The 27,950-nt window shown below is 34.7% G+C and overlaps 2 protein-coding genes and 1 long non-coding RNA gene across 3 annotated transcripts; 2 read left to right on the top strand and 1 right to left on the bottom strand.

Moving 5' to 3' along the window:
• Positions 1-1,140: 1,140 nt before the first annotated feature.
• LOC145603651 (uncharacterized) lies at positions 1,141-7,203 on the bottom strand. Its single transcript, XR_014104886.1, has 3 exons — positions 7,024-7,203; positions 6,739-6,835; positions 1,141-1,196 (listed from the first exon to the last, which is right to left on the bottom strand). It is a non-coding gene; the product is annotated as an uncharacterized LOC145603651 (long non-coding RNA).
• A 3,692-nt stretch (positions 7,204-10,895) lies between these two features.
• Positions 10,896-19,115, top strand: LOC145604836 (chromatin assembly factor 1 subunit FAS1-like). Its single transcript, XM_081660808.1, has 12 exons — positions 10,896-11,850; positions 12,741-12,840; positions 13,292-13,439; positions 13,515-13,638; positions 14,195-14,553; positions 14,693-15,013; positions 15,604-15,685; positions 15,782-15,919; positions 16,807-17,223; positions 17,321-17,458; positions 17,974-18,019; positions 18,682-19,115. The coding sequence occupies exons 1-12, from the start codon at positions 11,398-11,400 to the stop codon at positions 18,852-18,854; spliced, it is 2,499 nt and encodes an 832-aa protein (XP_081516934.1). The 5' UTR covers positions 10,896-11,397; the 3' UTR covers positions 18,855-19,115.
• A 4,301-nt stretch (positions 19,116-23,416) lies between these two features.
• On the top strand, positions 23,417-27,375 carry LOC145603645 (stearoyl-[acyl-carrier-protein] 9-desaturase, chloroplastic-like). Its single transcript, XM_081659593.1, has 3 exons — positions 23,417-23,744; positions 25,558-26,062; positions 26,533-27,375. The coding sequence occupies exons 1-3, from the start codon at positions 23,611-23,613 to the stop codon at positions 27,091-27,093; spliced, it is 1,200 nt and encodes a 399-aa protein (XP_081515719.1). The 5' UTR covers positions 23,417-23,610; the 3' UTR covers positions 27,094-27,375.
• The last annotated feature ends 575 nt before the right edge of the window (positions 27,376-27,950 follow it).

Genomic DNA, 27,950 nt, shown 5'->3' with positions numbered 1-27,950 from the left:
GATTATTTATTATTATACATATGTGTATATACAAATATACATATTAAAATATTTAACAAAAATATACTATTATTATTATTATTTGATTATTATTATTATTATTATTATTATTATTATTATTATTTTTTGATTTTAGCCATCGGTATTCAACTGTTTTCTTGTAGTGATACTACCCAAAAGTGACATAAACTAGTTAATCTAGCTAGTAATTATTTTTTAGTGAAAAACTAGTCAATTGAAAATTCATTCATCAAACATTTTTCTCTATAGTCAATTATATTATTAGGAGTTTAAGAAAGAGAGAATTTTTCATGACTTGGGAGAGGATACGAAAGAAAGAAATTGAGTGGGATAAGATTTTGTAAAAAGCATCTACCAAAAGAAAATTTGTAAACAATATTAACTTTTCAAAATGTCAGTCATTATCCTGGTTCTCAAATCATTATTGCTCCTTAATAAAATTATCCTATTCACCGTCATGTAAATGGGATACAAGTGACAATAAACCAATAACTTTCTCTTAAACTAGAGATAATGCAATAAACAGCAATTAACACGTGTGTGTGTTTTTTTTTTCAATATGCTGTAGAAATAAGCTTAATTCATCATAAGTTTAAATGTACCCTACCAGCTAGCTATCTTCTACTCCTTCCCCTCTCCTCATATACCCTCACCTTACCTTCTCCAACACCATGACTATACCAATATACCATCACCATTTCCCCCCCCCCCCCCCCTAATCAGTAATCACCGCCGTCACGCCCTCTACTTTCTCTCTCCTCTGTTTCGCCTTCACCACCACAGCCACCCAATGAGGACTGGGGGTGGAAATAATGGTGTGTTAGATTTCGGTAATAGTCAGAACGTCTATGGATAGTACTCCGTGATGCAGATTAAGTTTCACAAAGATCAAATTCATTGCACTGTAAACGACGCTTCCCCTATCAGAAACAGTCAGATCAATTGGGTTGTGATGCTTGGACAGATGCTACAGTAAGTTGATGAGCCAGGCGAAATATCAGGCCTGACTTTTTTGAAGAATAAATGTCACACCAGTACAACCAATCTAAAATAAAGTGAGGAAGATTTGATAGCTTTACCTTGTGAAAAAATAAACAGGTTAAGTGCAGAACGGGACATTGGAAAATGATGGGTTGCTTATTCAACAGATGCACGATGCTTTCACAAATCGAATTCTGCAAGAAAAGGGCCTTGATAATTTAGACATAATATTCTTACAAGTTAAATATAAAAAATATCTAAACAATTTACAGCAGGAATCTCTAATTGTTCTTCTTTCACTCCAAATTTCAATCTGTAACAGCACAGTTAATAAGCTCTTACATTCCAAGCAGGAGGTGCAAGAAGATTTTTGAAACTTGGGAATGTTAATGGCAATTCCAGTAAGGTAAATCCATTCAAACTAATGTACATCAGATAGAGTCACTAACTAGGCGAAGTTTATTACAGATTTGCCATCTCTTCAACAAACCAAGGATGTCTAGGCAAATCCCAAGTACAGGATCTATAGGCTTTATCTTTTGAAGGTAAAACCTCTGAACAAAAACAAGAACCTACTGTCTAATCATCAAATATCTCAGAACAGCTATGTTATGTTTACTCAGGGATATTAAATCAGACGTGAACGAGTGTCAATATCAGTGTTTTAATGAAAAGGTTTAAGTTTTTTATCCAAATGAAGTGTCAAAGAATCCATACTCATGTCAATGTGTTGGGGACACAGCATGGGTGCTTAAGGTAAATTAAGGAAATCAAGCAACATAGCAGAAAACTAAGAAAAGCAGATAACCGACCATGTTAAGCTTAATACATAACTTCCAAATAGGATACCACTTATTATTAGAACAAATTTGAAACACAATCTTTGCCAGAAAGGAAAAGCACAAATGTACTCATCCAGAACAAAAGTAAATGATGTGAGCAGTGGAAATATCAAACTCCCTCAGGAATATAGCTCAACTAATATTACAACCTCTAGCTGCAAACTGCTCCTCATATTTCTAAAATACATGCACCATAGAGAATTAATTTAATCAAGCACAGCCGCAAGTAAAACTTGAGGCAACAAAGTTGCAAACATATGAAGAATAATGTCCTTGTAGCCCCTTTTTCCTCTCCTCTTTCTTCATCTAGAATCTCATTCCATTGGCCATATGCCCACAGTTTGCTCATTAGGTGTCCATGTTGTCGTTCTTAGATGCGTCAATCTTAGATAAGCAAACACTTTCTCTATATGCTACTTACTAAACAGCCACAAATACAAGACTAGATAACAGGCATTTGATTCGGTTACGACTACATCAAAAGTAGCAAGTACATAATTTGCAGAGATAAGCCAGACACCAGCTTAAAGTATACATATTCTACTTAAAGTTGCAAGTCCAGAGGATGTCGATCTTAGATAAGCAAAAACTGATATTTTGCTCATGCTGCTCACTAAACAATCAAGTATACAGTATCAGGCCATGCAACAAGCACTTGGTTCAGGTCTAGCTATAATGCCTTTGGTAAATGGGAAGAGATTCCCTAAATGGCTCATCAATCCTGTCTTTATATCTTCTAAATCATTTAGTCAGACTCTTCAATACTTAAGGGGGGAAATGGTATTCTGAATACATAAGAAGAAATAAAAAGACAGTTACAATGACTAAACCTAGAAATAAAAGAAGAATGATGACATTTACAAAATCCCTAGTCTTTGAAAGCTTGTTGGTTGAGAGGATTTAGCGTGGAAAGAAAAAGAACTAAAAATGCTGGATCATTTAATTTATTTTCAGTTATTTGTAAGGAGTTGACAGACAAAGGAAGAAGAATAGCTATAATTGAACAATAAGACAAAAATGCTACTTCCTACCAATTCTTGCTTTACAATTCCATTCCTTCCTTTTGCCCTGCCCTTCACCTCCATTGTAACCATTATATAAAAATAAGCAAGGCCATATGCTAGTATAGTTTCACTGTGACAAAAATTTCAGCACTAGGAAACTTCATACATAGAAGCATCCTGCAGAACCATAACTTGAAAAGCCTTAATTGGACCAAATATATCCAGGACATTCAAGTTTAGCATTTTCAGTCTCGAAAATTCAATAAGCATTCTAGGCTAATACAAAAGTTCGATGAGTCTTTTGCTAATCATCAATAGCCTAAGACACACCATGATACATGTTATACACTCTCAGGTCCTCTTGAGCTTGAAACACCATAGGTTTATGCTTCAGCAGTAGCAACAACACCTCTATGATTTCAATTGCTTGCTACATAGAAACACCTTTGACAATTGATTTCATTAGATAAAGTATTATTGGGGAAATTATTGTTAAAGCCGCAGCTGTGATGGGACACATAAAGATAAAAACAATGCTCAGTCATTATAACTTCATAGGTTCTACACTAGAAGGTGCAACTACTACAGCCTAACCTGCCTTAACCGTAAAGTCCTTCAGTATTGTTATATATATAAGTTAATCATTTGAAATCCAATAATATTTCGATAGTAAAGTTTGTTTCTTATTTGACAATATGGTCAAAGTAAGACTTGTGACAACAACTCATTAAATTTTTGTGTCTTTATGTGATTTTGTAAACAATATAATTTCATCACAGCTACATGCCTGCATTGATCTATATAATTCATTGGATGAGCCAAATATGGGAAATTTCAATAATAGGGAAATGAAAAATGTTGACTGACATTCAAAAGTGATGTACTGACTCAAACAAAGTAAGAAACTAATAACCAGCTATTCTTCCCTGAGCTTCTCCTGAAGAGTGCTATGCATTTTCATTATAAGGCTGTTGTAAGATGATGTGGGAAAGATGCAACCATGTAACATCCCCAAGCCAAATTAACCAACTTTTCAATACGACAACGTCCTTCTCATAAGAATAATAAATGCTACAAATGTGTCCTACAACCAGAGCATATTTTTAATGATTGAATATATGAGCACCATTTTTACCCAAGATTAAGATGCAACCTCATTTTTTACGCTCAATAACCAAAATTTATATTTACTCGCCCTTACATAGTGTTTCTGAAGAATATAATGTATTAATTATTCCACAAACCAACTTACAGAAGCAGAAGAATGTTACAGATTTTGCTCTAAGCCTCTAAGGTTCAGACCAATCAATCAATCAATCAATCAATCAAAGCCTTAATCCCAAAAGTGGGGTCGGCTAACATGAACCAAATTTGATTATTCCGTGTAGTCATCAACATAAATCTTTCTCCTCCATCCCTTACGATCCAAAACTTCATCCTCACGTAAATCCATGCACTTCATATCCTTCCTCACTCCTTCCAACCAAGTCATTTTTGATCTCCCTCTTCCTCGTTTAATCCCTCCATGATCCCACTCTTCCACTCTTCGCACCGGTGCACCCTCGGGTCTCCGTCTTACATGTCCAAACCAACGCAGACGGTTTTCCCTCAATTTATCTACAATGCCTGCCACACCTACTTTCTTGCGAATAACCTCATTTCTGATTCTATCTCTTAAAGTGTTTCCACACATCCACCTTAACATGCGCATTTCCGTAACCCCCATCTTTTTAATATGCTCTTTCTTAGAAGCCCAACATTCTGTACCATAGAGCAACACTGGTCTTATGGCAGTCCTGTAGAATTTTCCCTTCAACTGTAAGGGAATGCTGCGGTCGCATAACACTCCCGTGGCCGCTCTCCATTTAAGCCACCCTGACTTAATCCTGTGGGCCACGTCTTGATCAATGTCACCATTCTTCTGGATGATCGACCCAAGATACTTAAAACATTCACTCATGGTCAAATCCTTTCCATCCAAACTCACCACTTCATTGCTTGTCCCCCTCTGAGTGTCAAAACGACATACCAAATATTCAGTCTTACTCCGACTTAGCTTAAACCCTCTAGATTCCAACCTTTGCCTCCATTGCTCCAACTTGACATTAACCCCATCCTTAGTCACATCCACCAAAACGATATCATCCGCGAACAACATACACCATGGAACCTCATCTTGAATTGGTCTAGTTAATTCATCTAGAACCGTTGCAAAAAGAAAAGGGCTTAATGCAGACCCTTGATGCAATCCGATTGTAATAGGGAAATCTTTTGTCAACCCTCCGCATGTCCTCACATTTGTTGACACATCCCGATACATATCCTTAACTAGGTCTACTTACCTTCGTGGGATACCTTTCTTCAACATTGCCCACCAAAGTATCTCTCTTGGCACCTTGTCATATGCCTTCTCTAAATCAATAAAGACCATATGAAGATCTTTCTTCTTTACCCTATAAAACTCCATCATTTGTCTTATCAAATGGAATGCCTCCATAGTAGATCTCCCAGGCATAAAACCAAATTGGTTATCTGAAATGCTTGTGCATGCCCTCAACCTTTGTTCAATCACCCTTTCCCACAACTTCATAGTATGGCTCATAAGCTTAATTCCTCGATAGTTAGAACAATCTTGAGCGTCTCCTTTGTTTTTATAAATCGGGACCAAGGTGCTCTTCCTCCAATCTTGTGGGATCCTTGTAGCCGTCCATATCTTGTTGAAAAGGTTTGTTAACCAATCAATACCAATCTTACCCAAACACCTCCACACCTCTATCGGTACCCCATCAGGGCCAACCGCCTTCTTAGGTTTCATCTTCCTCAGTGCAATCTCCACCTCTACTCTCCTAATCCTTCGCACATACTCCATGTTGATTTCTTCATCACTCATAGAGGTATCTCCTATCACAACTCCATTACTAAAAATATGAGGTCAAAAACACAGGCTCCTTATTTGCCATACCAAAAGGATGACAAACCACCACAGCCTTAAAGGACGGACCAGACATGAACCAAACTAAAAATAAGACAATAGGTAAAGCTGACAAGTTTGGAAAATAGGATGGGTTTCTCAAAGGCAATGTGTGTTAACTTTATTAAAAACTAATGTTAAAGATGTTTTAATAGCTTCATCAACCATCTAACCCAAAATTAACTTTAATTTTATGAAACCTAATCCATACAGAATAAGGAGACAAAAAAAAATGGCATGACTACTTCAAATTTAGCTTCAAAGTAAACATCAGAAACAACAATATCAGAACTTTAATCTCAATGAGTCAATGATGAGGCAAGCGCTACATGAAACAAGAATTTATCTCATGTAGTCTTTGAACAATGTTGCCTTGATTAGATGGGAAAGCAATCATATATAACACCACTTACTCCAGGAAAATCAAATAGTTTATGTTAAAATTGTAATGGTGATGCGCAATTAAATCTGTCCTTCCAGAGTAAACAACATCCTAATTTCTTCATTACTTAAAAACCAAAAAAAAAAAAATGTATTCCATTGCTCATGAATTCCAAGTGCCAATGACTTACAAACAAAACTAATAGTGATCATATCAATTTAAAAACATCAGTGATAATACGTAGTTACATAACATGAAATGATCACTGAATGACAGGAAAAAATTTAATTTAATTAACACTTGATTAACTAAACACTGCCCTTGGTATTTCAGTATGACATCAAAGAACGACAAATACAAAACATCATTTGTGATAATACATTCCACCATTGTATGATATAATTGCCAAAATCCAGCAGAATTAAAGCCACAACCACAATTATCATCCAAATTGAAACCCTAATTGAACTCGATCTCCAAATTCCACGAAATAATCATAGCAACAGAAAAAATAAGATTGACAGAAATCACACATACATTCAATTGAAGCCAGATGAAGCAATCATCAATTACGATTTGATCCTCGCTAGACGAAACATTGCCAGACAACAACGCTTAATTCGTCGACATCGCACTGAAATGATTGATTTCAACCAAAATCATGCCAAAATTCTAGCGAAATCAACTAAATTAAACAATGATTTGACAATAAAACAGTGATTATCCTAAAACAAGATCATCCGACAATACACAATCAAAAAATCGAAACCCTAACTTCAGCAAAAATTGTACGGATGCAATTAGGAGAGAGAAAGCAAATACCTAGAAATTGGATGAATGAATGAATGATTATTTGGCCGACATTGCAGATTCAAAGCTTAATTCGAACGAATCGCCGCCATTGATGCGTGAATTTCGCCGATGACCGCCGTGTTTGGTGGTGGAAGAATTGTTTATTTTGATCTGAAATTTTTTATTCGAAAGAAGAATCACCGAATTTGGCTCCAACAAAATCCCGCCGCACATCTTTTTTCCCTCTTTTCCACGTACGCACAAATTGGAAAAACCGCGCGATTTTATGGTTTCAAAATATAGCGTTGGAAACTTGAAAATTTTCCCACAATTTTTTTTTTTTGGGGGATTTTATGGTAAAGTAAGGGTATAAATCTAATTTAATTTAATTTATACAAGCTGTGAGACACACGCAAATTGCGTGTGCAACATAAGAAATTAATATGCATGGCTCGATTCTCTCTTTTTTTTTTTCTAAAATATTATCTACCTTATTCTAATAAAAAAAATATATTAGTGGGTTTATAAATCAATGAAATCTAGAGGTTATTAAAAGGTAAGATTCATTATAATGTTCATGCAAATTATAATTTCCTCAAAAAAAAAAGAAAAAAAAATTAAAATAAAATAAATTAAAGGATGGTAGTTTTTTTTTTTTTTAAAAAAAAAAATGGTAGTTATATTTTTCAAATTATGGTAGTTTTCTTTTGAAAATTATAAAAGATTAAAGGGGTATTTTGGGAAAGTGAAATTTATCACCCAAAACCCCCTTTCACTTTATATATTACTATAGATATATAAAGGGGAGTTTTTTCCCGAGTTTTTAGAGAGCCATGTAGAATCTAATTTTCTTATTGCGCCACGTAGGATTATAAATCATAGTAGTAGTCAATTAAATAAGAGATTATTACTTTTATAATTAAATAATTCAACTGCCACGTAAACAAAATTAACGAATGAGATTTTTAAATTTAAATTAATTAAATCTAAATTTTTATCTTTAGATATTAGGAATTTTATCTAAATATATAACTAATTTTAACACATAAGTTTTTAAAAAATAATTTAAACAAACCGTGCATTGCACGGGTTTCATCTAGTTTCCAAAAAAAAGTAAGGGTGTGAATAATTCGGGAAAAAAAAAAATGATGATAATAGTGTACATTAATTGAATGATGTATTAAATACTCTGTAATTTTCTTACAAAAAAATACTCTGTAATTTAAATTTTTACTGTGAATTAAGAAGTCTATTTTAACATTGGTATGTTTCAAAATCAAGTTTAACAGAAAAATCGTGAATAAAACTAAAAATATGAAGTAGTATTTGAAAATCCCTTGATTTTATAAAGATTGGTTAGGTATGACTAGGCACGCTAATAAGGAGATACAACTAGTGAAGTAGTGAGCTACTTAAGAGTTAAGATTGATTACTACAACTCATTCTAAACATGTACACTATGATTTACGCATATATATATATATATTTTTTTTGTTTTGTTTAATTTATTTAAGCCAATACTATAGTTGTCAAATTGTTTTAAAAAAAGACTATTATTGTCTAATAGAGAGTGAATTCATAGCGTTTTAGTTTAGTTTCCCATTAATTAATTTGAGATTCATAATTTCACGTGTAAAAACATTATTTAACTCTCACACAGTCACACATGTCAAAAGTCAATTTTTAGAGTTCATAACTTTATATTGTCAAAATCACAATAATCCATGGCTCCATGCTCAAGTTCACAAAAGTCTTAGTTTTGGTGTTGCTTGTCAAAGGGCCATGGTGTTGCATATCATCAAGCCGTGCAAAACTTCAACACTTGACTTAAGTGAGCTCGATTGAGATTTCATATTGACTCGAATATTAATAGAGTTTGAGGTACGAAGTATTATTGTTTTTGCAACATTTTAATTATATGGAGTGTTTTTTGTAAGTTAAAAGATTGATCATTATATATATATATATATATATATATATAGCCTTTAAATACAATACTTTGTAGTGTATTAATTATGCTGCAAATGTACGGAGATGAATTTGTGGCCATGAGTGAAAGGCTAACCAAGGTTGTGGCCGAGTTGAGTTTGATTTTAACCGAATGGAGGTTCAAATTTTCAAGTTCGCAAATCTTTAAATATGTTGAATTTGATGAGATTGTCTTGCATAAGGAGCTATGCTTTTCATTTCTCAACCAAACAACCCTTCCCTTCTTCCCAACAAATTGCATATGCACGATATAAGCTCCTTCATATGAAAGTTCCACTTTATACTTTCAACCAACGACCTTCATCAATCACATAATAACTAGCGTACTCATTGAAATTGGCTTCAATAACTTTACAAAGTTATGTTTATAATAATTGACCTTAATTTATTGAGTTTTAAATAATAATTGACCTTAATTTATTGAGTTTTAAGCTTAAAATGATGAACTTCATACACCATGAATACAAGTATTATACTATATGCTATGTTACACTCTATGTCAAAAATCAATGTCATAATCATATGATCGATGACACATATACACAGTCGATAATCTTCATACCGAAACATACATGCATTTGACTTGCTTTGTACATTTACTGCACTTACACGTACACAATGTCGTAGTTAGTTGGTTACACTACCATTGTATTTATAAACATGTATATCATGGCATAACTTATGTAATGAATTGGTCAATGACTATTAGTTTAATGTAATTGGACTAATGGTGGCAAAAAAGACATTTTTGTGCCTCCCTTTCATATACTCTCACAATGGCCCCCTTCAAAAAAAATAAAATAAAATAAAAAATATACTGTCACAATGCTATTTTGAAATGTGTATTAAAAAATGGAAAACATACTCATATATATATATATATTTCAAAGTAATAAAACTGACACTTTTTTTTAATTTTTTTTTTTATAGTGGAGATAAATCTATTATGTATGAGAAGGTTTTGCGTAGAACGGACTCATGTGAGTCCAGTTTATAACTTTCAAACAACTCCACCTCCATTTTCTCTCTCCGCCATTTTTATAATCCTTCATTCATCACCATTTTTTCACGTTTTCTCTCTCCTCCTCATTCGGATCTTTACCTCAATGTAGAAGCTTCCTTCTTCTTCTTCAATGGGGGTCTGTTGAACGCAAACCTCGACGAACGTTGCCACCGCCGCCGCCGATGAAGAGGAGGAGACGAACACCACTCTCAATCTTACCAGAGAGAATGTTGGAGTTGCTGGAACCAGCGTGGTGGCCTGGTTTTGGGATTCTACATGGAGTGTAATGTAGAGAGGAGAGAGAATATTGGGAAGAGTTTTGAGGAAGATGACGACATTTTTGGGGTTTTTTTGGGGGTTTGGAGGAGAGAGAGTGAGGTTGGGAGGGAGAGTCACATGGGAAGAGACAATCCTCTCTTGCCTGACGAATAATTTTTTTTTGAAAACTTTGCCTGACGAAAATTATGTAATGCCTGACCAATATTATCTAATACCTGACCAATTTTATCTAATTTCTGATACTTATTATTTAATATCTGATTAACATTATCTAATACCTGACCAATATTATCTAATACCTGACCAATATTATCTAATCCTGACACTTATTATCTAATTTCTGATACTTAAATTTTTTTTTGTATGATTGGACTCACGTGAGTCCGTTCTACATAATACTTTTCCATTATGTATATCAATTTTCATCGGTTTAAAATGTACTTTTTTTCCACAAGGTTAGATCAATAAAATCTATATTATCTAATATGAGTACTCTTTTTAAGGAAACTCGTATATTTGTCATTAATCACATAAAATAACATAATACGGAGTAAGATACAGAATTCAGATAATTTAGGATTTTATGCTCATAATTAACCAAAATAATGGTGAGTGTACTAAAATTTTATTCCTCAAAAAAAAAAAAAAAAAAAAGGAGAATGGAATATTTTAAAGGAGATTGAAAATGGAAGGGTGGGAAAAAAATTGGAAGGAAAAATAAAATCTCGAGCGAAATTTCAGAATTGCGCCAAATGTCTTTGCGAAAAATTTAAAATGGCGGGAAGTTAGTGGAGACATTTATTAATCTCAAATTCTCAAAAACCCCAAAAAGTTTTTTTCTAGAGAGAAGAAAAACACAGAGAAAAAAAAACTAGAGAGAGAAAGTTAAAGGAGTTCAATCGCCATTTCAAGGGTTTTTTTCATTTCATTTCAATTCTCTCTCCTCTTTTTTTGTTCTTAATTTTGCTAAAATTATCTCTCAAATTCTTGTCATTTTACTGTTTTTCTGCTAAATCTTTGTATTTTTCACTTGGATTTCCGCCATTTTTGTTCAAATTTTGTCAGCTTTGTTAAACCCTAGATTTTGTAGTTTTTGATTTTCGATTTGGGGAATTTAGGGTTTCTGAGGTTTAATGGCGGATCCGATGGAAATCGATGATGCTCCGAAGCCGACTCCGAAGCAGCCGCCATTGAAGCGGAAGAGGGAGAAGCAGAAGGTTCTAGTGTTGAGTCCGGAGGAGAGAGAATCGAGGTTGAAATCGTTGAATGAGGAACTTGAGAGCTTGTTCAGGTACTTTGACGAGGTTTTGAGCATCGATTTAGGTTTAGCGGTTCATTTTAGTAGTCTTTCGTCGAGTAATAATGTGAATGCGATGATTGCGGTGTTGTTGGAGGAGAAGAGGTGCTCGTACTCGAAGTTGGTGGGAGAGATTTATGAGAAAGTTAAGGAGAGAGAAAATGAGATTACGATTGCGAATGTGAAGAGCAGTGTGTTGTTTGCTGGACAGAGAGTTGCCTATGGAGTTCCGAATGCCGATGCGGATGTTTTAGAGGATGAGACTGGATCTTGCCTTTGGTGTTGGGAGGTGATGGTTTCTTGAATTGTTCTTATATGTTCATTTATGTAATGAAATACTTTATTGATTCGTTTTGATATTTTGATTGTGCTTGCTATGAATTTGGGAGGTGATGGTTTATTGAATTGTTCTTAATTGTTCATTTATGTAATGAAATACTCTATTGATTCGTATCGATATTTTGATTGTGCTTGCTTTGAATTTGGGAGGTGATGGTTTCTTGAATTGTTCTTAAATGTTCATTTAGGTAATTAAATACTTTATTGATTCGTATCGATAGTTTGATTGTGGTTTGCTATAATTTTGGTAGGTGATGGTTTCTTGATTTCATTACACTTTATAATTTGACAAGAAATGGTTATCTATACCGTGATCTTGGATTATTATGATCTTTAAGTTCAGCATGCTTCATTTATATGATATCTGTATTTCTTGTTTATGTAGAGTTAAATTGGAAATGATAGAATTAGGTCACTGCTTTGCGATTTTTTCTCAAATTTGGGATTTTGCAGATAATTTATACGCGTTTATATATCTGGGATCATGTACATTGTCCTGGTGCATATTGCTGCTTTGTTACACTTATCCAGTAAAGTTTATTATTCAATCTAGAGATTTATCGTGGATTGCGTGGTAATAGACTAATAGCATTTGTCTGGCTTGTTATTTTGGGAAAGTGCTAATGTTATACTTTCTGCTTATAGTATATTGTAATGACCAATTGGAGACTACTCTTCAATTACGTTCCTTGAAATCTTGAATGGAGGAAGATGATCTTAGTGAATGACCATAAATGATGATCGATGAGTTCTTGTTTATGCAGCCAATCCTATTCTCTTGGGAATAGGGCATTGGTTTTGTTGCTGTTGAAGTAACTTGTTTGTAACTTTCTGATGCAGACTAGGGATATGAAGCTATTGCCAAGTTCTCTCCGTGGAGCATTAAAAATCCGTCGCACTTGTCGTAAAAAGATTAATGAGAGGATCACTGCCGTCTCAGGTAAGAATCTTTTGCTGTCTAACTGTCTTAAGGATATTATAATTGTTATTTATGGATCATTTTCTACTACTACTACTACTATCATGTTATTTATGGATCCTTGGGTATGCTAATAAGATTTAACTAATCTTCTGGCCCAACAAAATCAAAATAATGTTTTTGAAATTAATGAAAGAAATACTACCTCCGTTAACATTTACTTGCAACTTTGGGGGTATTATTTGAGAGACATAAAATATTCCAAAGTTGCAAGTAAATGTTAACGGAGGTAGTATTAGGTTCTAATGCTACTTTAAATTGGATATATTATTAACTTGCTGAAAGCTATGTCAAGTTATAACTTTCTCATTTAAGATCACTTAAACTGATTGCATAACCCTGTATTCAACATTTTTGAGTATCTTTATCAGTAATTACTTTTGTTTCTAACGTTATTTATACCTGACATCAGATCTAATAACTTTTCTGCAAAAATCTGAGGATGACCCAACCTGCAAAGCTGATATGACAAAAGCAGCAGAAAAGCTCAGTAAAGTTTTAGCAGAAGCAGATATACGTTTGCTTGTGGAAAGCTTGAATCAGAAAAATGATTCTGAACTGTAAGTAGATCCAGTACTGATTGTTTGGAGTTTGGACTACAAATTTCCATTTGTAAACCTTTATATGTGTTTCAGGGCTAAAAAAGAATCAAAAAAGAAAGATTCAACTCTTATCAAAGAGTTTGAGAAAAGTAAACGTGAAGTAGAGAAGGAGAAGAAAAAGATGGATCGCGAGCTTCAGAAGGAAAAGTTACAGAGTGTATGTGATACTCCCTCTCTTGTCCAAACCCCTTTACCTAATGTAAAATACAGTTAGGCAATTAAAGTTTGATTTGCTTGTTGTTTTGTAGCTAAGTAGTCTGAGTTTGCCTTTTGAAAAGAAATATTGCAATATAATTACTGAATCACATTTCCGGGCTGTTGCATGAGTATTTATGTTGTATGTTAGGAAGAGGTGTTAATGTGGTATCAATAGCCCTTTATTGAGGAAATTTATGTTGTGGTTTGTGGGTCCACAGATTATGTGTGCTTTCCACTTAAAGAGAAAATGCTTGCCTTTTCCATGGGCATCAAGTCAACCTTGTATTCATGAGATTATAACAATATTCAAATAACAATACAACATGTAAATATGGAAGTTGAGAAGATTACTCATGATTTGTATTTACAACGATGCTTGTTATATCTTGTGTATGGACTTCATTGGTGCCTAAACTTAACTTTAGTTTAGTTTTTCCTATAGCTTGATATCTGAGCTTATTCATTGAGTGGGTCTCTACACATGATTTTATTTAGCATTATTTACCTTCTTGCAGGAGAAGGAGAAGAAGCGCTTGCAACAAGAGGCTGAAAGAGATGAAAAGCGTCGTGAAAAAGAGGAATCTGAAATGAGGAAACAGCATAAAAGGAAGCAAGAGGAAGCTGATAGGGAACAGCGTCGAAAAGAGAAAGAAGAAGCTGAAATAAAAAAGCAACTTGCCATCCAAAAGCAAGCTTCAATTATGGAACGTTTCCTTAAAAAAAGTAAGACGACTCAGACATCCCAGACTGATCAACCACCAAAAGCTGCTACTCTCAACCATCCACCAAATGAAAGTGTTCTTGAATCAGTTTCTCTTCTGATGGATTCATCTTTGCAACAGCAGGAAGAGATTGACGTGGATGAGATTCGCAAGTATGTTCTATATGACTTTAGTCACATTTGTTCATGTTATTGATCCCCCTTAATTTTTGTTTCTCTTTTTTTGTGGTAGGTATATATGTGATTGGTTTTGGTACATGTTGATTACTTAAAAAGCTTTTATCCTTCACAGGTCTCATATGAGTTCTTGGCGCTCCCTAGGGCATTCTATCCGGTCAAACCCCAAGCAGAACTGGGGCTTACGTCATAAACCTAAGGGCGAGCTAATCAAAGAGCTAAAACTCACCTCTAACAAGGGACCAGCTCGTGATGACGACTTGTGGATAATAGATAGCATTGCAGATGAATGGGGACAAACAAGTACCGATGATAAATCATGCCAAGCTAACACAAGTGCTTCACCTAGTTCCAGCAAGTACATGCGAAGAAAACAACTCCTGCAGTTTGATAAGAGCTGTAGGCCTGCATTTTATGGTATTTGGCCAAAGAAAAGGTAAGTGGTAGATAGTGGTACATATCTCACGAACTTTCGTGTTCAAATTGCTTGCTAAATAATTGGTGTTACATGCTTGACTTTCGATGTATATTGCAGTATTGCATGTTGACATTGCCTGACTAATACATTTACTTAAATGACTAAAAACATGAGAATATGAGATGCCTTGTTGAGAGAGAGGGGAGAGGGGAAGGATGGAGGAAAACAAACAGTAGGAAGCCCTTTTTTTGCTGGTTGTTGAGCTAATGTTATCACATAAGATTCTAAGCTAATTTATTTTTGTAAAAATCAAATCACTGTTTGCTATTATCAATGTCTAATTTGATAAATTTTAATAAGTTTGTGAGCAATGCTTACATATAAATTTTAATAATTTTGTTGAGCAATGACTACATGCTCTCTCTCTCTCTCTCTATGCAGGGGACTCCCAAGGAGTGTTTTATGTGTTTATTGCCCCCCCTCATGATGAATTATTTTTGCTTGAGTTTATTATCACTTTTTCCTAATACGATCATATGCAAGTGAAACATCTTACTATTATTTACTTAAATTCTGGAGAATAATATGATTTTTATTGACACTTGCAGTTGTGTTATTGGACCACGCCATCCATTAAAAAGGGATCCTGATTTGGAATATGAAATTGATAGTGATGAAGAATGGGAGGAGGTAGTTACCTATTTTTTTGTTTTTAAATTTTAAATTTGTCTATCTATAGCACCGTACTGTCCATACTAATGTGATGTATTAAATTTTCCATGGCAGGAGGATCCAGGTGAAAGCCTATCAGACTCTGAGAAGGAAGAGGAAGAAATCTTGGATGAAGGATCTTTGAAAGTTGATGATGATGAGGAGAGTGAGGATGACTTTTTTGTACCAGATGGCTATCTCTCAGAAAATGAGGTACATATTCATCAGCACATTTTTCTAATCTTATCCTGAGAGAGCAACCCCCCCCCAAAAAACAAAAATAAAAAAACTCTGAAAATTGATTTGATAATTTTTTTTTTTTTTTGCCTGGATGTGCCTCTTCTTTTTTTTCCTTTTCCTTTTGGAAGCAAGATGAGAAAGTTCTTAATGGATTTTAAGTAGCTTTAATTTATAAAATTTTTGCCTTCTACTGTTTGAAAAACTGTGAAAATGGTTCAGATTGAGGAGGAAGAAGGGCAGAAAGGAGTCTCTATGATTCATTTTATAGGCTTGTGGACTTGTGGTAAAGAGATGCTACTTGTATTTAGAAACTTCTGCTTTCAACACATAAAATTTTTGATGATGATCATTGACATCATTAGATTAGATGATTTGATCATTTGGATATCCACTGGTAACATTAGAACTTTGATCTGTATGCAATGGGCGATTGCATGCCCTGAAATTTTCTTTGTAGGGTTAGAGTCCTCAATCCTTCCTAATCTCTCAATAGCTTTAGTCAGTGTGAGGGGAGTGTAGAGAATGAGCCAAAAGTTCCATTGAACTCAAATTGGCAACATCATTCTCATGTCTGGAAATTTAGCTCACTTGAACCTTGATGACGTGTAAAACAGGTAGACTACACATATTACTGAAGGCTTACCTTTTCTGGTGGGATAGAGAGGGTTTTCAGAGCATATTTTTGAGCCACCTTCCTATGCTATTTATTTAGATTATCTTTATCTCAGAGCTTCTAAGAACTTTAAAGGGGTGGGCTGGCATATTTGTTGCTAGCGCGACATTTTATTTATGCATTTGATCTGCTATTGTATGGCTCTATGGATTTTGGTAGATTTTTGCTGAGAGTGTCTCCAATGCAGGGAGTTGACACCGATAGAAGGCAAAGTAATGTTGAGGCAGGTGTGACCATTAGTCCACTTGGCTGCAAGCCGGAAACTCTAAGTGAAGAGTATTCATCTTGGATGCGACAACAGAAATATCTACATAATTTGACTGAACATGCTCTTAGAAAGAACCAGCCTCTTATCATTGTAAACATGATGCATGATAAAGCACACTTGTTATCAGCTGAAGATCTTACTGGCAGTTTCAAAGTTGAGCAAATGTGTTTGCAAGCTCTTAGTATGCGTGTTTTTCCTGGTGGGATGTCTATTGAGGTACCATCTGACAACAATTTGGGTGAAGACAATCAAGATGCTTGCACCTCAAACAGCAAGGGAAGCACAGCAGCAACAGTGGTAGTTACACCAATACCAGACTCTGACCTTCCTAAAATTGTAAGAGGCTGTGCTGGCATTTTCAGTTTGTTTGAAAGATATCAATGTTTCCTTGAGCTGAAGATTTAGTACATTGTGTGGTTTATTGTGTTTGCAGGTATCAATTATTCAATCCTGTCCTCAGGGTATCAACAGAGTGCTGGAATCCTTGCTGCAAAGTTTTCCTGATATCCCCAAGACTCGCCTGAGAAATAAAGTCCGTGAAATATCTGAGTTTGTAGATAATCGTTGGAAGGTTGGTGTAATTATGCAATAAATTAATTTTTTTGTCCTAATAGCCTATCATATTTTAACGCAAAAGGGAGATGCCCATATATTATAGATAGGTAATATATAATAGCCTATCATACTCTCAAGGTTGGTTGCATAATATGAATGTGTTTTGGAAGTTTTGTAGTATACCATGTCAGAGTGCCTTTTTTTGATGGTTGTGGTCTCATAAGGTTGTCACTGTGAGGCCAAATTCACCTGTGTAATATTTGTGATTTTGTGGCTGTAAAACAAGACTTTTAGACCAGAAACATTAAAGCATCAGTTGACTGAGCTATTCTGTATTAAAAGTGCAACTAAAACATGTAACTATCACTTTCCTTCAAAAAAAAAAAAAAAAAGAGTGAACATTACTGTAATTTTCACAACCACTTAAGATATTTTGAATAATGCCAATGTAAGATTTTATTTCTGCAACTCAATCTTTTTCTCTTGGCAGTTGAAGTGAGAATGTTTATTAACTATGGTATGGTAATGCAGGTCAAAAAGGAGATCTTGGTAAAGCTGGGAATGTCAAGCACACCAGGTACATATGCTTATTTTGTCTTTAAAGATAATTAAAAAATAAAATAGAGCAAAAAGTTGGAGTATATTCAAAGGGCTTCAAGCTCCCTCAATTCCGTAGCGCACATTCACATTTAAGCTTTCCTATACATCTCCTTTCTCCAGTAATTTGGGAAAATTGGCTATTGTTGTGAGTTTTGGAGACTATAAGCCAGATGCTTCTAGAGTAATTATTGCACATATAACATCTTTGACAGACTCGTCATTTTGGAGAAGGGCTAGCTTCTTCCTGCCATTACTTGTTTCCCACCCATCCAATTCATAACCCACCTCAGCGTCTCCACTTCCACATGTCCATTGGTTCTGGTCAAACCCTTTTTCTATTATATGCTACTGCCACACCCTAACTCTGATCGAATAGCAGTATTACCATGATGATAATTAAAATGAACCAAGGGTATGCTGTTGGGCATTCCACAATGTTAATTACTACCTACCTATTAACTTGGCCCTTGTACAGTGCTAATATGAAGGAGTTGAGGAATGTACTACTGTAACCGGTTTGCATTAAAACTGAAAGTTAAGATAAAGCAATAAATGGAATTTAAACTTTCTGAATTCCTAATGGTTTGTTTCAAAGCTGTTCCATTTTACTGAATAGTGGCTTTTTGACTAAACTTGCAGAGAAGAGTGGAGGAAGAACAAGAAGCATTGCCACATTTTTTTCGAAAAGGTGTTTGCCACCAGCTGGTAATGTTGGCAACTCCTGTGACTCATCCCCTGAGTCCATAAAACCCACTTCATCTAGCCAACATCCACAGCAGGCTCAGCAGCAGGTACGTTCAGAGAACGTGTAATCTCTTTGCCTGGAGGGTTTTCTTTTGCGTTTCTGGTCCAATTTTTGCTCCTGATATATTCTGGGGCTTGTATCTAGATTTCCTATATCGATGTAGAATTGTAGATTAGCATGGTTCATTTTGTTGCTTCTGATAAAGATGGATGGATTTTTTTTACAGAACTTAAGATCCTTGTACACCTTTTCAACATTACAACTTCTTACTGGTTAAGCAAAATATGTGAAAGTAGTTGAAAACAAACATGTACAGTATACTTTATGATGCAAGGTTTTTCTACCTTGATTTTGATATCTTACTTGCATGCCATCAACGTAAATCTTCGTACGAAGTTACCCAATTTGGGAGTTCACACGATTATGCATTCTAATATTGGGAGCTTTGTTTGTCATATAAAGACTGATGACATGATGTAACGCTAGTTATAATACCCTTGTTATAATTGAAAAACAGAACTGCCTAGGAAAGAATTGTACAAGTACACTTGTACTCTAGTTTTCCATATATTTTTGACAGGAAGCATTGCAACTTTGCAAGGACCATTTTAAGAATCCTACATTAAGGAAGTAAGTTCGTATATGTAGTATAAGATTAAGTGACTATATTAAGACAAGGGTTCATAGGAAGCCGAATATTGGATATATTCCCTCCATTTTTAAATACGTATATTTTTGTTTTCTATTGCTTTAGATATGTATTTTTCTATACATTGATATAATCATATAAATCACTTTTATACAAGTATGTTTTCTCATGTAATTATTTATATTGATTTCACACATGATAAAAGTTTATCATCCTTTATTCTCTAAATATTTCACGTACAAACAAAAACAGAGGGATTAACTCTTAAGAATCATATAGTTTGCATGAATTATTTATAAAGAAATTTATTGGATACAAGAAACGTATAGTAGATACTAAAATTAATCATGTGATTATCATGAGGGCAACCTAGATTGTTACACAAATTTAATTTAAAATCTGCACATCAAAGATTTCAAACTCTTTTCCTTTGGTTTAGGAATTTGTTGTCAATTTTGTCATTAAAGAGAATTTTACTAAAATTGCCACTAATGGTACAACTTTCTCAAATCATCATATTACAAGTCACAAACCCAAGATTAGAGCATTTTTCCAAATGTCTATTTATGTAATTGCCTGAAATAAGATGGATGCATGGTTTCCACGTAACAGGTAATAAGGCTTGAAATATGGACAAACACAAATTAAAACTTTTATTGTTTGGGTACTTCGGCTTTTTGCTAAAAAAAAGTTGATGTAAGATAAGATCTTTTGAGCTGATATAATTGCATATGTTTTTTAGTTAAAATATGTCATCATCTTCGCCATTAATGTTTCCATTGTTTGGTTATGTAGGCTATTAACGTAATGGTTGATTAATGAACAAAACATAAATCCAGTGTTGAAAAATGACTGAGTCGTACTCTTTTTATAGGAGACTAGGGTTTCTCTCTTTGTGAGAGTTTAGGGTTTAAGGCCCTGTTCTCTTACGTTGAAATTCAGTTCAGTTCAACTCCTAATTTCCTTCTCTTATAAAATATTCAGTTCAGTTCAGCTCAGTCCAGTTCAGTTCAGCTCAGTTCAGTTCAGTTCGGCCGAGTTCAGTCAATGAGAACAGGTCCTAAGTGTTCTCTTTTCATTACTAAAAGTTAAATTATTGATGAGGATTTAATGATTTATGTGGTTTTATGACAATATTCTTTATCAACATTTACTCGTGAATTGACTTATAAATTACCTCATAACAGATTAATAGAACGTACCTTTCTTAGGCCCCGTTCTTTAGAGCTGCTTTGCTCTGCTGAAATCTGCTCTGCTCTGCTGAAATCTGCTCTGCCCTGCTATGCTCTGCTCTGCTTAAAAATAGTACTTAAAAATAGCTGCTTCAATCTGCTCTGCCCTGTCCTGCCCTGCTCTGCTCTGCCCTGCTTCAATCTGCTCTGCTCTGCTGAAATCTGCTTTGCTCTACTCTGTTCTGCCCAGAAGCTCAAAAGAACAGGGCCTTAGAATGTCATACAAAACAACGGTATGAAGTATGATATGCGAAAATATTAAATCAGTTTTACTGTACGCTTTTTACTGAATTTGGCTCACATTATATAAGCTCTATCACTTGTTTATCTTTTAAGACAATAAATATATAGACGAGATTCGATCTTATAATTTCCATTGAAGACTAATAACTTCAAGTTGTTGACATCCACTTGTTAAATAAATCAAGTTGTGGAAAGCAGAAAACTATACTGCATGTTTGTGTGACAATGTGAGGCTGTGAGCTCATCAAAATCAAAAGTTTGGTCAACCTAAATTTACTAAAGTACGATATAAAATTTCCATCCTACTTTGGTGGATTGTTGTTAAAAAATTATGTACAACGTTTTCAGCCAAATAGTAACTGTGGGTACTAGTAGATGGACTTAAATCTGTGGATGGTTTTACATCATTTTTGTAGGAAATCATAAATTAATTTGAAATGTTCTTCTTCTTAAAATTCCTTAAACAGTGGACTCCTATAATATTGGTTATAACTCTTATGCATACCTTTTTTGGTACACTGAAAAGTGAAAACTGTGGGTGGTTTTGTCCTAAGTTTTTTTTAGCTAAATTGTACGAGTACAATACTTGGCGAAATCTAAGATATTTTGTCGGCAGTTGCCTGGTTTCTTTTGGCGTAATTGCAAATAGGGCGAAATATGAATAGGACAATCTTTTATAAACAAACTAAAATAAAGTTATATAAAAATGTGATTTTTATTATTCCATATGTATTAATATAGGAAAATATTTTTCTTTCAAAAAAAATAAAAAATATAGGACAATATTTTAAAGACGGAGTGAGTAATAAACAAGTGTAACCTTTAATTTTCAGATTATGAGTGCCAGCTAGGTTATAGTAATCACTTATTCACCTGAACTCTATGGCGGTTTTTGTACATTTTCATGATTTTTGTGAATACATGCAAACGTATTTTTTTCCCCCTAAAAGATTTTTGTGTGGCAATGTATGCATGCAAATTTAATGTACCAAAACCGAAAGCAATGTCATTATTTTATAAGTATTTTAAAAAGTCAATATTGATATTTGTAAACTAGTCAATTAGCGTAGAAATTAATTTTACTATGGCCCACAAATGCTTCAAATTCTCACCCTTGAAAGAATTTGATTTCTTTATGCATCCATTAGTAATGTTAACAAAGGAATTTTTGGGCGACATAAACTATGATGTGCTTTGGATTTGGGTTTTAAGCCATAGTCTAATATGCATCTGGATGTATTTTTAGGAGGATACATTTTGGCGCATATACAATATAAGTATGTTTTATACACTAGCACATTTAGATTTCATCACAGGCGTACTTGACATGTAACATGTACACACTGATGCATGATGTGATCCTTTGTCATGCACACAACACCTATGCAGCAGTCACTAGCGGATCTTGGGCCAAAAAGTTAAGGGGGCTAAGGTTTGTTCCCTCAACCTTTTGCACAAAAATAACAACACTTAACTACTATGCCACAACATTTTATTTGTTATTATTAGACATCATATTACTTACAATCAACAACTCAAATTTGCTTAAGGGGGGCTGGACCCTTACCCGCCCTAGCCAAGATCCGCCGGACCGCCGCTGCATGCAGTCATGCACTCCAATGCACAATAAATCGAATTGAAGGATTTGAAGTTGATAGATTTCAACTCATTTATATTGAATTGAACCCAACCATACAACCTCAATCAGCTTGACTTAATATAATACGAAGTAATATGCTTGGAGCATGTATTGACAAATATTGAGATTGATCAAAAGTGTGAATTGAATTCTTAATGTGATTATGTAGTACTCCGTACCATTTAAGTCTTTAATCTAATTAAGGATCAAAAGAGCCTTTAATGCTCATATTAACTCAAATTGTCCAAAAAACCCCCAAGTAGTTCAAAGTTTGAAGTCCATGAACGGATGCCCATTTAGGTGTACCCTAAAAAGTTACAACAGTGCTCTTCAGTCTTCATACACACAAGCTCACAGCCATACACCAACAATTGTAGACCTCATACTAATACACATGTCACATTTATCATACCTTCCCCTTAATACATAAAGGTTGTAAATTCGTCGTTCAATTAATTTAAGAAATAAATCGTGAGTTATCTAATTTCGAAAGTAGTAATTTCACTCTGATTAGACATTCAATTTAGGTCGATTTATTTCCAATCTTACTTTATAGTACTTTGGTTTGTTACCCCGTATGTATTTTCCCACTTTGGTTTAGTTTAAGGTCGAGTCATTTCAATTGAGGTTAATTTTACAAGGTTCACCCATCCAAGTGTATATTAGCATTCCTCTCAATTTTAAGAGATTCTGTGATCGACTCACATCATCTACCCTCGTGGCTCTTTATTAAAATAAAAAAACAATTTACAACGTGACAAATTGTGCCCCTAAACAAATAAGTGGCAAATTAGTACTAGTACTATTTCCAATTCAAGGCGCAAACCCTTTCCCTTTTTTTATAAACCGCACTAATTTGCCTCTCTTTCCTCCAAATCCCAACCATTTTGATACTCTGCTCTATTTCTTCCTTCCTCGTTGAGATCGTCCTTCTTCTTTCTCTCTCCTCTTCTCACTTCTCTTTCTGGAAAATTAAAGCAAGCAAACCTTTTCACTTTCACACCCAAAAAATCTAACACTACTCAAACATACAGAACAAATTCTAAATAACCCAGAAAAAATGGCATTGAAATTTCAACACCCATTGACATTTCAATCATCAAAATCACCCTCTTCCTTTTCCATCTCTCGATCTCGTCTCCCCAGATCTTCTCATCGCGTTTCCATGGCTTCCACCATTGGAATCACCTCCAAGTTAGCTCCCTTTTCTCTTCTTCTTTCATTTTATTTTTCTTATTTTCATTGATTTATTGATGTTTTTTCATGTGGGTATTACTGTTATTGAATTTATTTTTCTGGGTTTTGAATTTGTGATCCTGGGTTTTAATTTCTGTCACTTTATACTGTTCTTTCAATTGGGTGTTTTTTTATGAATTTGGGACTGAAATAAGCATTAAATCAGTATTCCTGTTAATAAAATCACCTATTTGATCGGTTTTTAATGTTAATCGTATCGAGTTTTAACTTTCGTGTTTTGATTTTTGATTGAGATTGTATGATCGTTGTTCAGTTTGATAGTTTGAATTTTTCAATTTTTTTTTGTTTTTTGTTTTTTGGTTTTTTTTTTTTTTTTTTTTTTTTTTTTTTTTTTGAAATTTCATTATTCGGGTATTAGTGTTTTTGCATGTGGGTATTGTAAGTAACCTGGAGAGTGTTGCTATGAATGTTAGGTGAAGAAGATTCATTTCGTTAATTTCTAGGTGTATTTTTTTATTAATTTTTTGAATTTCATCCTAATTTTTATTTATTTTCCTTAATTCTGTTTCTTAGTTATTTTCAACAAAAATAATAAAAAAAAATTAAAATAAAATCTGTATGTTAGTTTGAAATACGCCATTTTTGTGGAGATATTGTGTCAATGGATTAAATACAGGTCTTTTTTCTATTAATAGCTCATTATTGTAATTGGATTTTGCTTGATGTCATCCTAATATGGCTCATTAAAATCTTGATTGTGAGCTTATATTAAAATAAAATAATGATTTTCTTATTTGTTATTTGGGAATTTGTCGTGTTCAGTTGTCATTTTCATTGAACTTTATGTATGTCATTTGCCGACTCAAATTGCTGCATTTTGTGACTAATTAATTTTGATATGTAGTCCTAATTATTAATATTGGTGTTAATGGTCTTGGTTGTTGACCATGTTGTTTACTTAAGAGTGCTTAGCAATTAAGTAATTATAAATGGAAAATGACATCAAAATCTACCTTGTATACCTTGTGACACGATTGTTTTCTGATTTTGACCCAGTTTCAAAATTTGGGATTTTTTTTGTTATGAAGTTTGTTGATGTGTAGGGAATTAGCTGTTTTCGAATGTTGACGATGGGATTTCGTGCATTAGTGTCTTGCTTACTTGCTATGACGATATGATTTTCTATATTTTGGACTCTTTAATTTACCTCAAGAACCGATGTCGGATACTAGGATAGTGACAATCTGCCTTGTTTAGAACCCTTGCCACATTATTTGGGCGAAACCATACAAAATTATCAAAATGGCCGGGTTTGACTCTTGGACACGTACCTTGTGTTCAATACTTAGAGCCAAGTCTAGGTGACATAGCTTTGGTAGAGTATGTATACTTTTGATCTTTATGACTTTATTTAATCCCCTTTGGCTCACTTGGAGCCTTGGAGGTTGTTATCGTGTCCTCATTTGAGATTCCAAACAAAATGAATGTGACACGCTATTTAACTTCTTTGCTAGAGTTAGCTTGTGCCTTCATAATACGTCCATTGTAACGGACTCCTGGTGATAACTTCTAGATGCTGTCTTATTTGTCACTGGCAATACTTTACTGGTTTGAATTCATACTATGCTATTGCTGGTTTGTTTGGGATTATATTATATTAATTGAACAAAATGACAATGGATTTTGTCATGCATATATAGTTCATTGCTGTTATTTGTGTCGATTCCTTTGCTCCATTCGAGTTTTATATATTGCTCCGCAAATTCTCTTACCCCTTCAGTTGCCTGATGCAATTGTCGTCTTGATATAGGGAAATTCCAAATGGTAAGAAGCCATTCATGCCTCCAAGAGAAGTACATGTGCAGAGGACTCACTCATTGTCTCCACAAAAGATTGAGATGTTCAAATCTTTAGAAAATTGGGCCGAGGAAAATATTCTGGTGCTTCTAAAGCCTGTAGAGAAGTGTTGGCAGCCACAAGATTACTTACCAGACCCTGCATCAGAAGGATTTGATGAGCAAGTCAAGGAGCTGAGGGAAAGAACTAAAGAACTTCCTGATGACTACTTTGTTGTTTTGGTTGGGGACATGATAACAGAAGAAGCCCTCCCAACGTACCAAACTATGCTTAACACATTGGATGGAGTTCGGGATGAGACTGGTGCGAGTCTGTCTCCTTGGGCTATCTGGACCAGAGCATGGACTGCTGAAGAGAACAGGCACGGTGATTTGTTGAACAAGTATCTTTACCTCTCTGGACGAGTTGACATGAAGCAAATTGAGAAGACAATCCAATACCTGATTGGATCAGGAATGGTGAGATTCTTATCCACAATTAGTGTTTCTTTAAAATCCCCCTCCCCCTCCTTTTCGTTTGCTGTAAACAAAATAATCAAATCACACATGCCTTCACTTCTGTTTACACATAATAATGACTCTTCAAGGCTTATACATGCGACTTAATCACCATAGGCTTGAAAGCACAGTTAGAAATCTTGCACTTTGTGACTTGATCTGAATGGCCTCGAATTATGCATAACAGCTCCATTTCCAAATCCCCAAAAAGAATGAAAGCCTAAAGGTAGAAGGGGGGAAATTTTATTATGTAGTGAGTACTGACTACTGAGTAGTTGTATGATTTGAAAGCTTTGCCTCATCTGTGAGTTCTTATGAGCCCCTCAACAGCACATCCCTCTCTCTTCCAAGGAAGTTTTTTGAAATTCTTTTTACCTTTTGTGTGGTCTACTGGTTAGGTTTCATCTTTTAATGTCTTGTGTCGTTTGCAGGATCCACAAACTGAGAACAACCCTTATCTTGGGTTCATCTACACTTCCTTCCAAGAAAGAGCTACCTTCATCTCTCATGGTAACACTGCTAGGCTAGCCAAGGATCATGGTGATTTGAAATTGGCACAGGTGTGTGGAATTATTGCTGCAGATGAGAAGCGCCATGAAACTGCCTACACTAAAATAGTCGAGAAGCTCTTTGAGCTCGACCCAGATGGCACAGTCTTGTCTCTAGCTGATATGATGAGGAAGAAGGTGTCAATGCCCGCCCACTTAATGTATGATGGTGTGGATGACAACCTTTTCGATAACTATGCATCCGTTGCTCAACGCATTGGAGTCTACACTGCAAGGGACTATGCTGACATCCTGGAATTTCTAGTCCAGAGATGGAATGTAGAAAAGTTGACAGGACTTTCAGGTGAGGGACGTAAAGCGCAAGATTTCTTGTGTGGTTTAGCTCCAAGGATCAGGAAACTCGAGGAGAGAGCTCAAGCTCGTGCTAAACAAACATCCCTTGCCCCGTTCAGCTGGATCTTTGGTAAAGAATTGACTGTTTAAAAGGTACGGCAGTAAAATGAAAAGAAGACTACATGCATCTTACCTTCCCAGTTTCTCTTTATAGCTCAGTTTAAGTGATGTAATCCTTTGTCTTTCAAGATGATGATGTTGGTTGAAAGAAGTAATAGTCATTGTAGATACTTTTGTTTGTCTAGTGAAATGCATAAGCATTTTAAGAATAGGGAAACCTGTAGTTTTAGTATGCTTAATTTTGTACCCTACAACCTGAGATCTGCTGTATGAGTGAATTGAATTTGTAATCTATGTTGGATCTTGCCGAGCTTAAGTTAATGACATGTAAAATTCAATCTGCAATTGTTTCTTTTTCTTACACTAGAGAAGTTAAGTCTCAAACGAGGTACAATTATGCTGTTTTTTCTTACGTCGACCAGCCTCACAAGATGAAGGAACTAGGGAAGATGCTGGTAAATACATACTTAGCTACTGAATGAGCTGAAACCATTACCATCACTCTGACCATGATGAAAAACAAAACTCAATCCAATGAGACCAAGAGTTGTATTTTGAACACCACGTTCAAAAAGTTTTGAATCCAAAGGCAAGCAGTCACTCTTGAAGTAGTACGAATCGCAAAGAATGAAAATACATGCCCTTATTTTCAGCCTTATTCCAGTTCATTATACTGCAAAATCATAAGCAGCTTCTTTCCAACTCACATTGTGCCGAGTCAAAATTTTGTACTCCGTATTTCTCATGAATTATGCGGCAATCAACTTCAATGTGCTTTGTTCTTTTTGTATTCAAAAGTACTATACTGGTTAGACAACTGAAGCATTAATCAGATTAGCAGATGCTGATTGCCTACAATAGTTTCTAGTTGAAAGCTTATTTAAGCT

The sequence above is a fragment of the Chenopodium album genome, chromosome 22 (genome assembly GCF_948465745.1).
Source record: "Chenopodium album chromosome 22, dcCheAlbu1.1, whole genome shotgun sequence".
Lineage (NCBI taxonomy): Eukaryota > Viridiplantae > Streptophyta > Magnoliopsida > Caryophyllales > Amaranthaceae > Chenopodium > Chenopodium album.
The sequence above is the reverse complement of the archived record's forward strand: the minus strand, read 5'-3'. Positions and strand labels throughout refer to the sequence as shown.

What these genes read in the sequence shown, in the direction of transcription:
- LOC145604836 (XM_081660808.1), top strand. Translation starts at nt 11,398, where the DNA reads ATGGCGGATCCGATGGAAATCGATGATGCTCCGAAGCCGACTCCGAAG. An exon ending in GCTATCTCTCAGAAAATGAG is followed by an intron (nt 15,920 to 16,806) that starts GTACATATTCAT and finishes TCTCCAATGCAG; the next exon opens with GGAGTTGACACCGATAGAAG. An exon ending in GGGAATGTCAAGCACACCAG is followed by an intron (nt 18,020 to 18,681) that starts GTACATATGCTT and finishes CTAAACTTGCAG; the next exon opens with AGAAGAGTGGAGGAAGAACA.
- LOC145603645 (XM_081659593.1), top strand. Translation starts at nt 23,611, where the DNA reads ATGGCATTGAAATTTCAACACCCATTGACATTTCAATCATCAAAATCA. An exon ending in ACCATTGGAATCACCTCCAA is followed by an intron (nt 23,745 to 25,557) that starts GTTAGCTCCCTT and finishes GTCTTGATATAG; the next exon opens with GGAAATTCCAAATGGTAAGA. An exon ending in ACCTGATTGGATCAGGAATG is followed by an intron (nt 26,063 to 26,532) that starts GTGAGATTCTTA and finishes TGTCGTTTGCAG; the next exon opens with GATCCACAAACTGAGAACAA.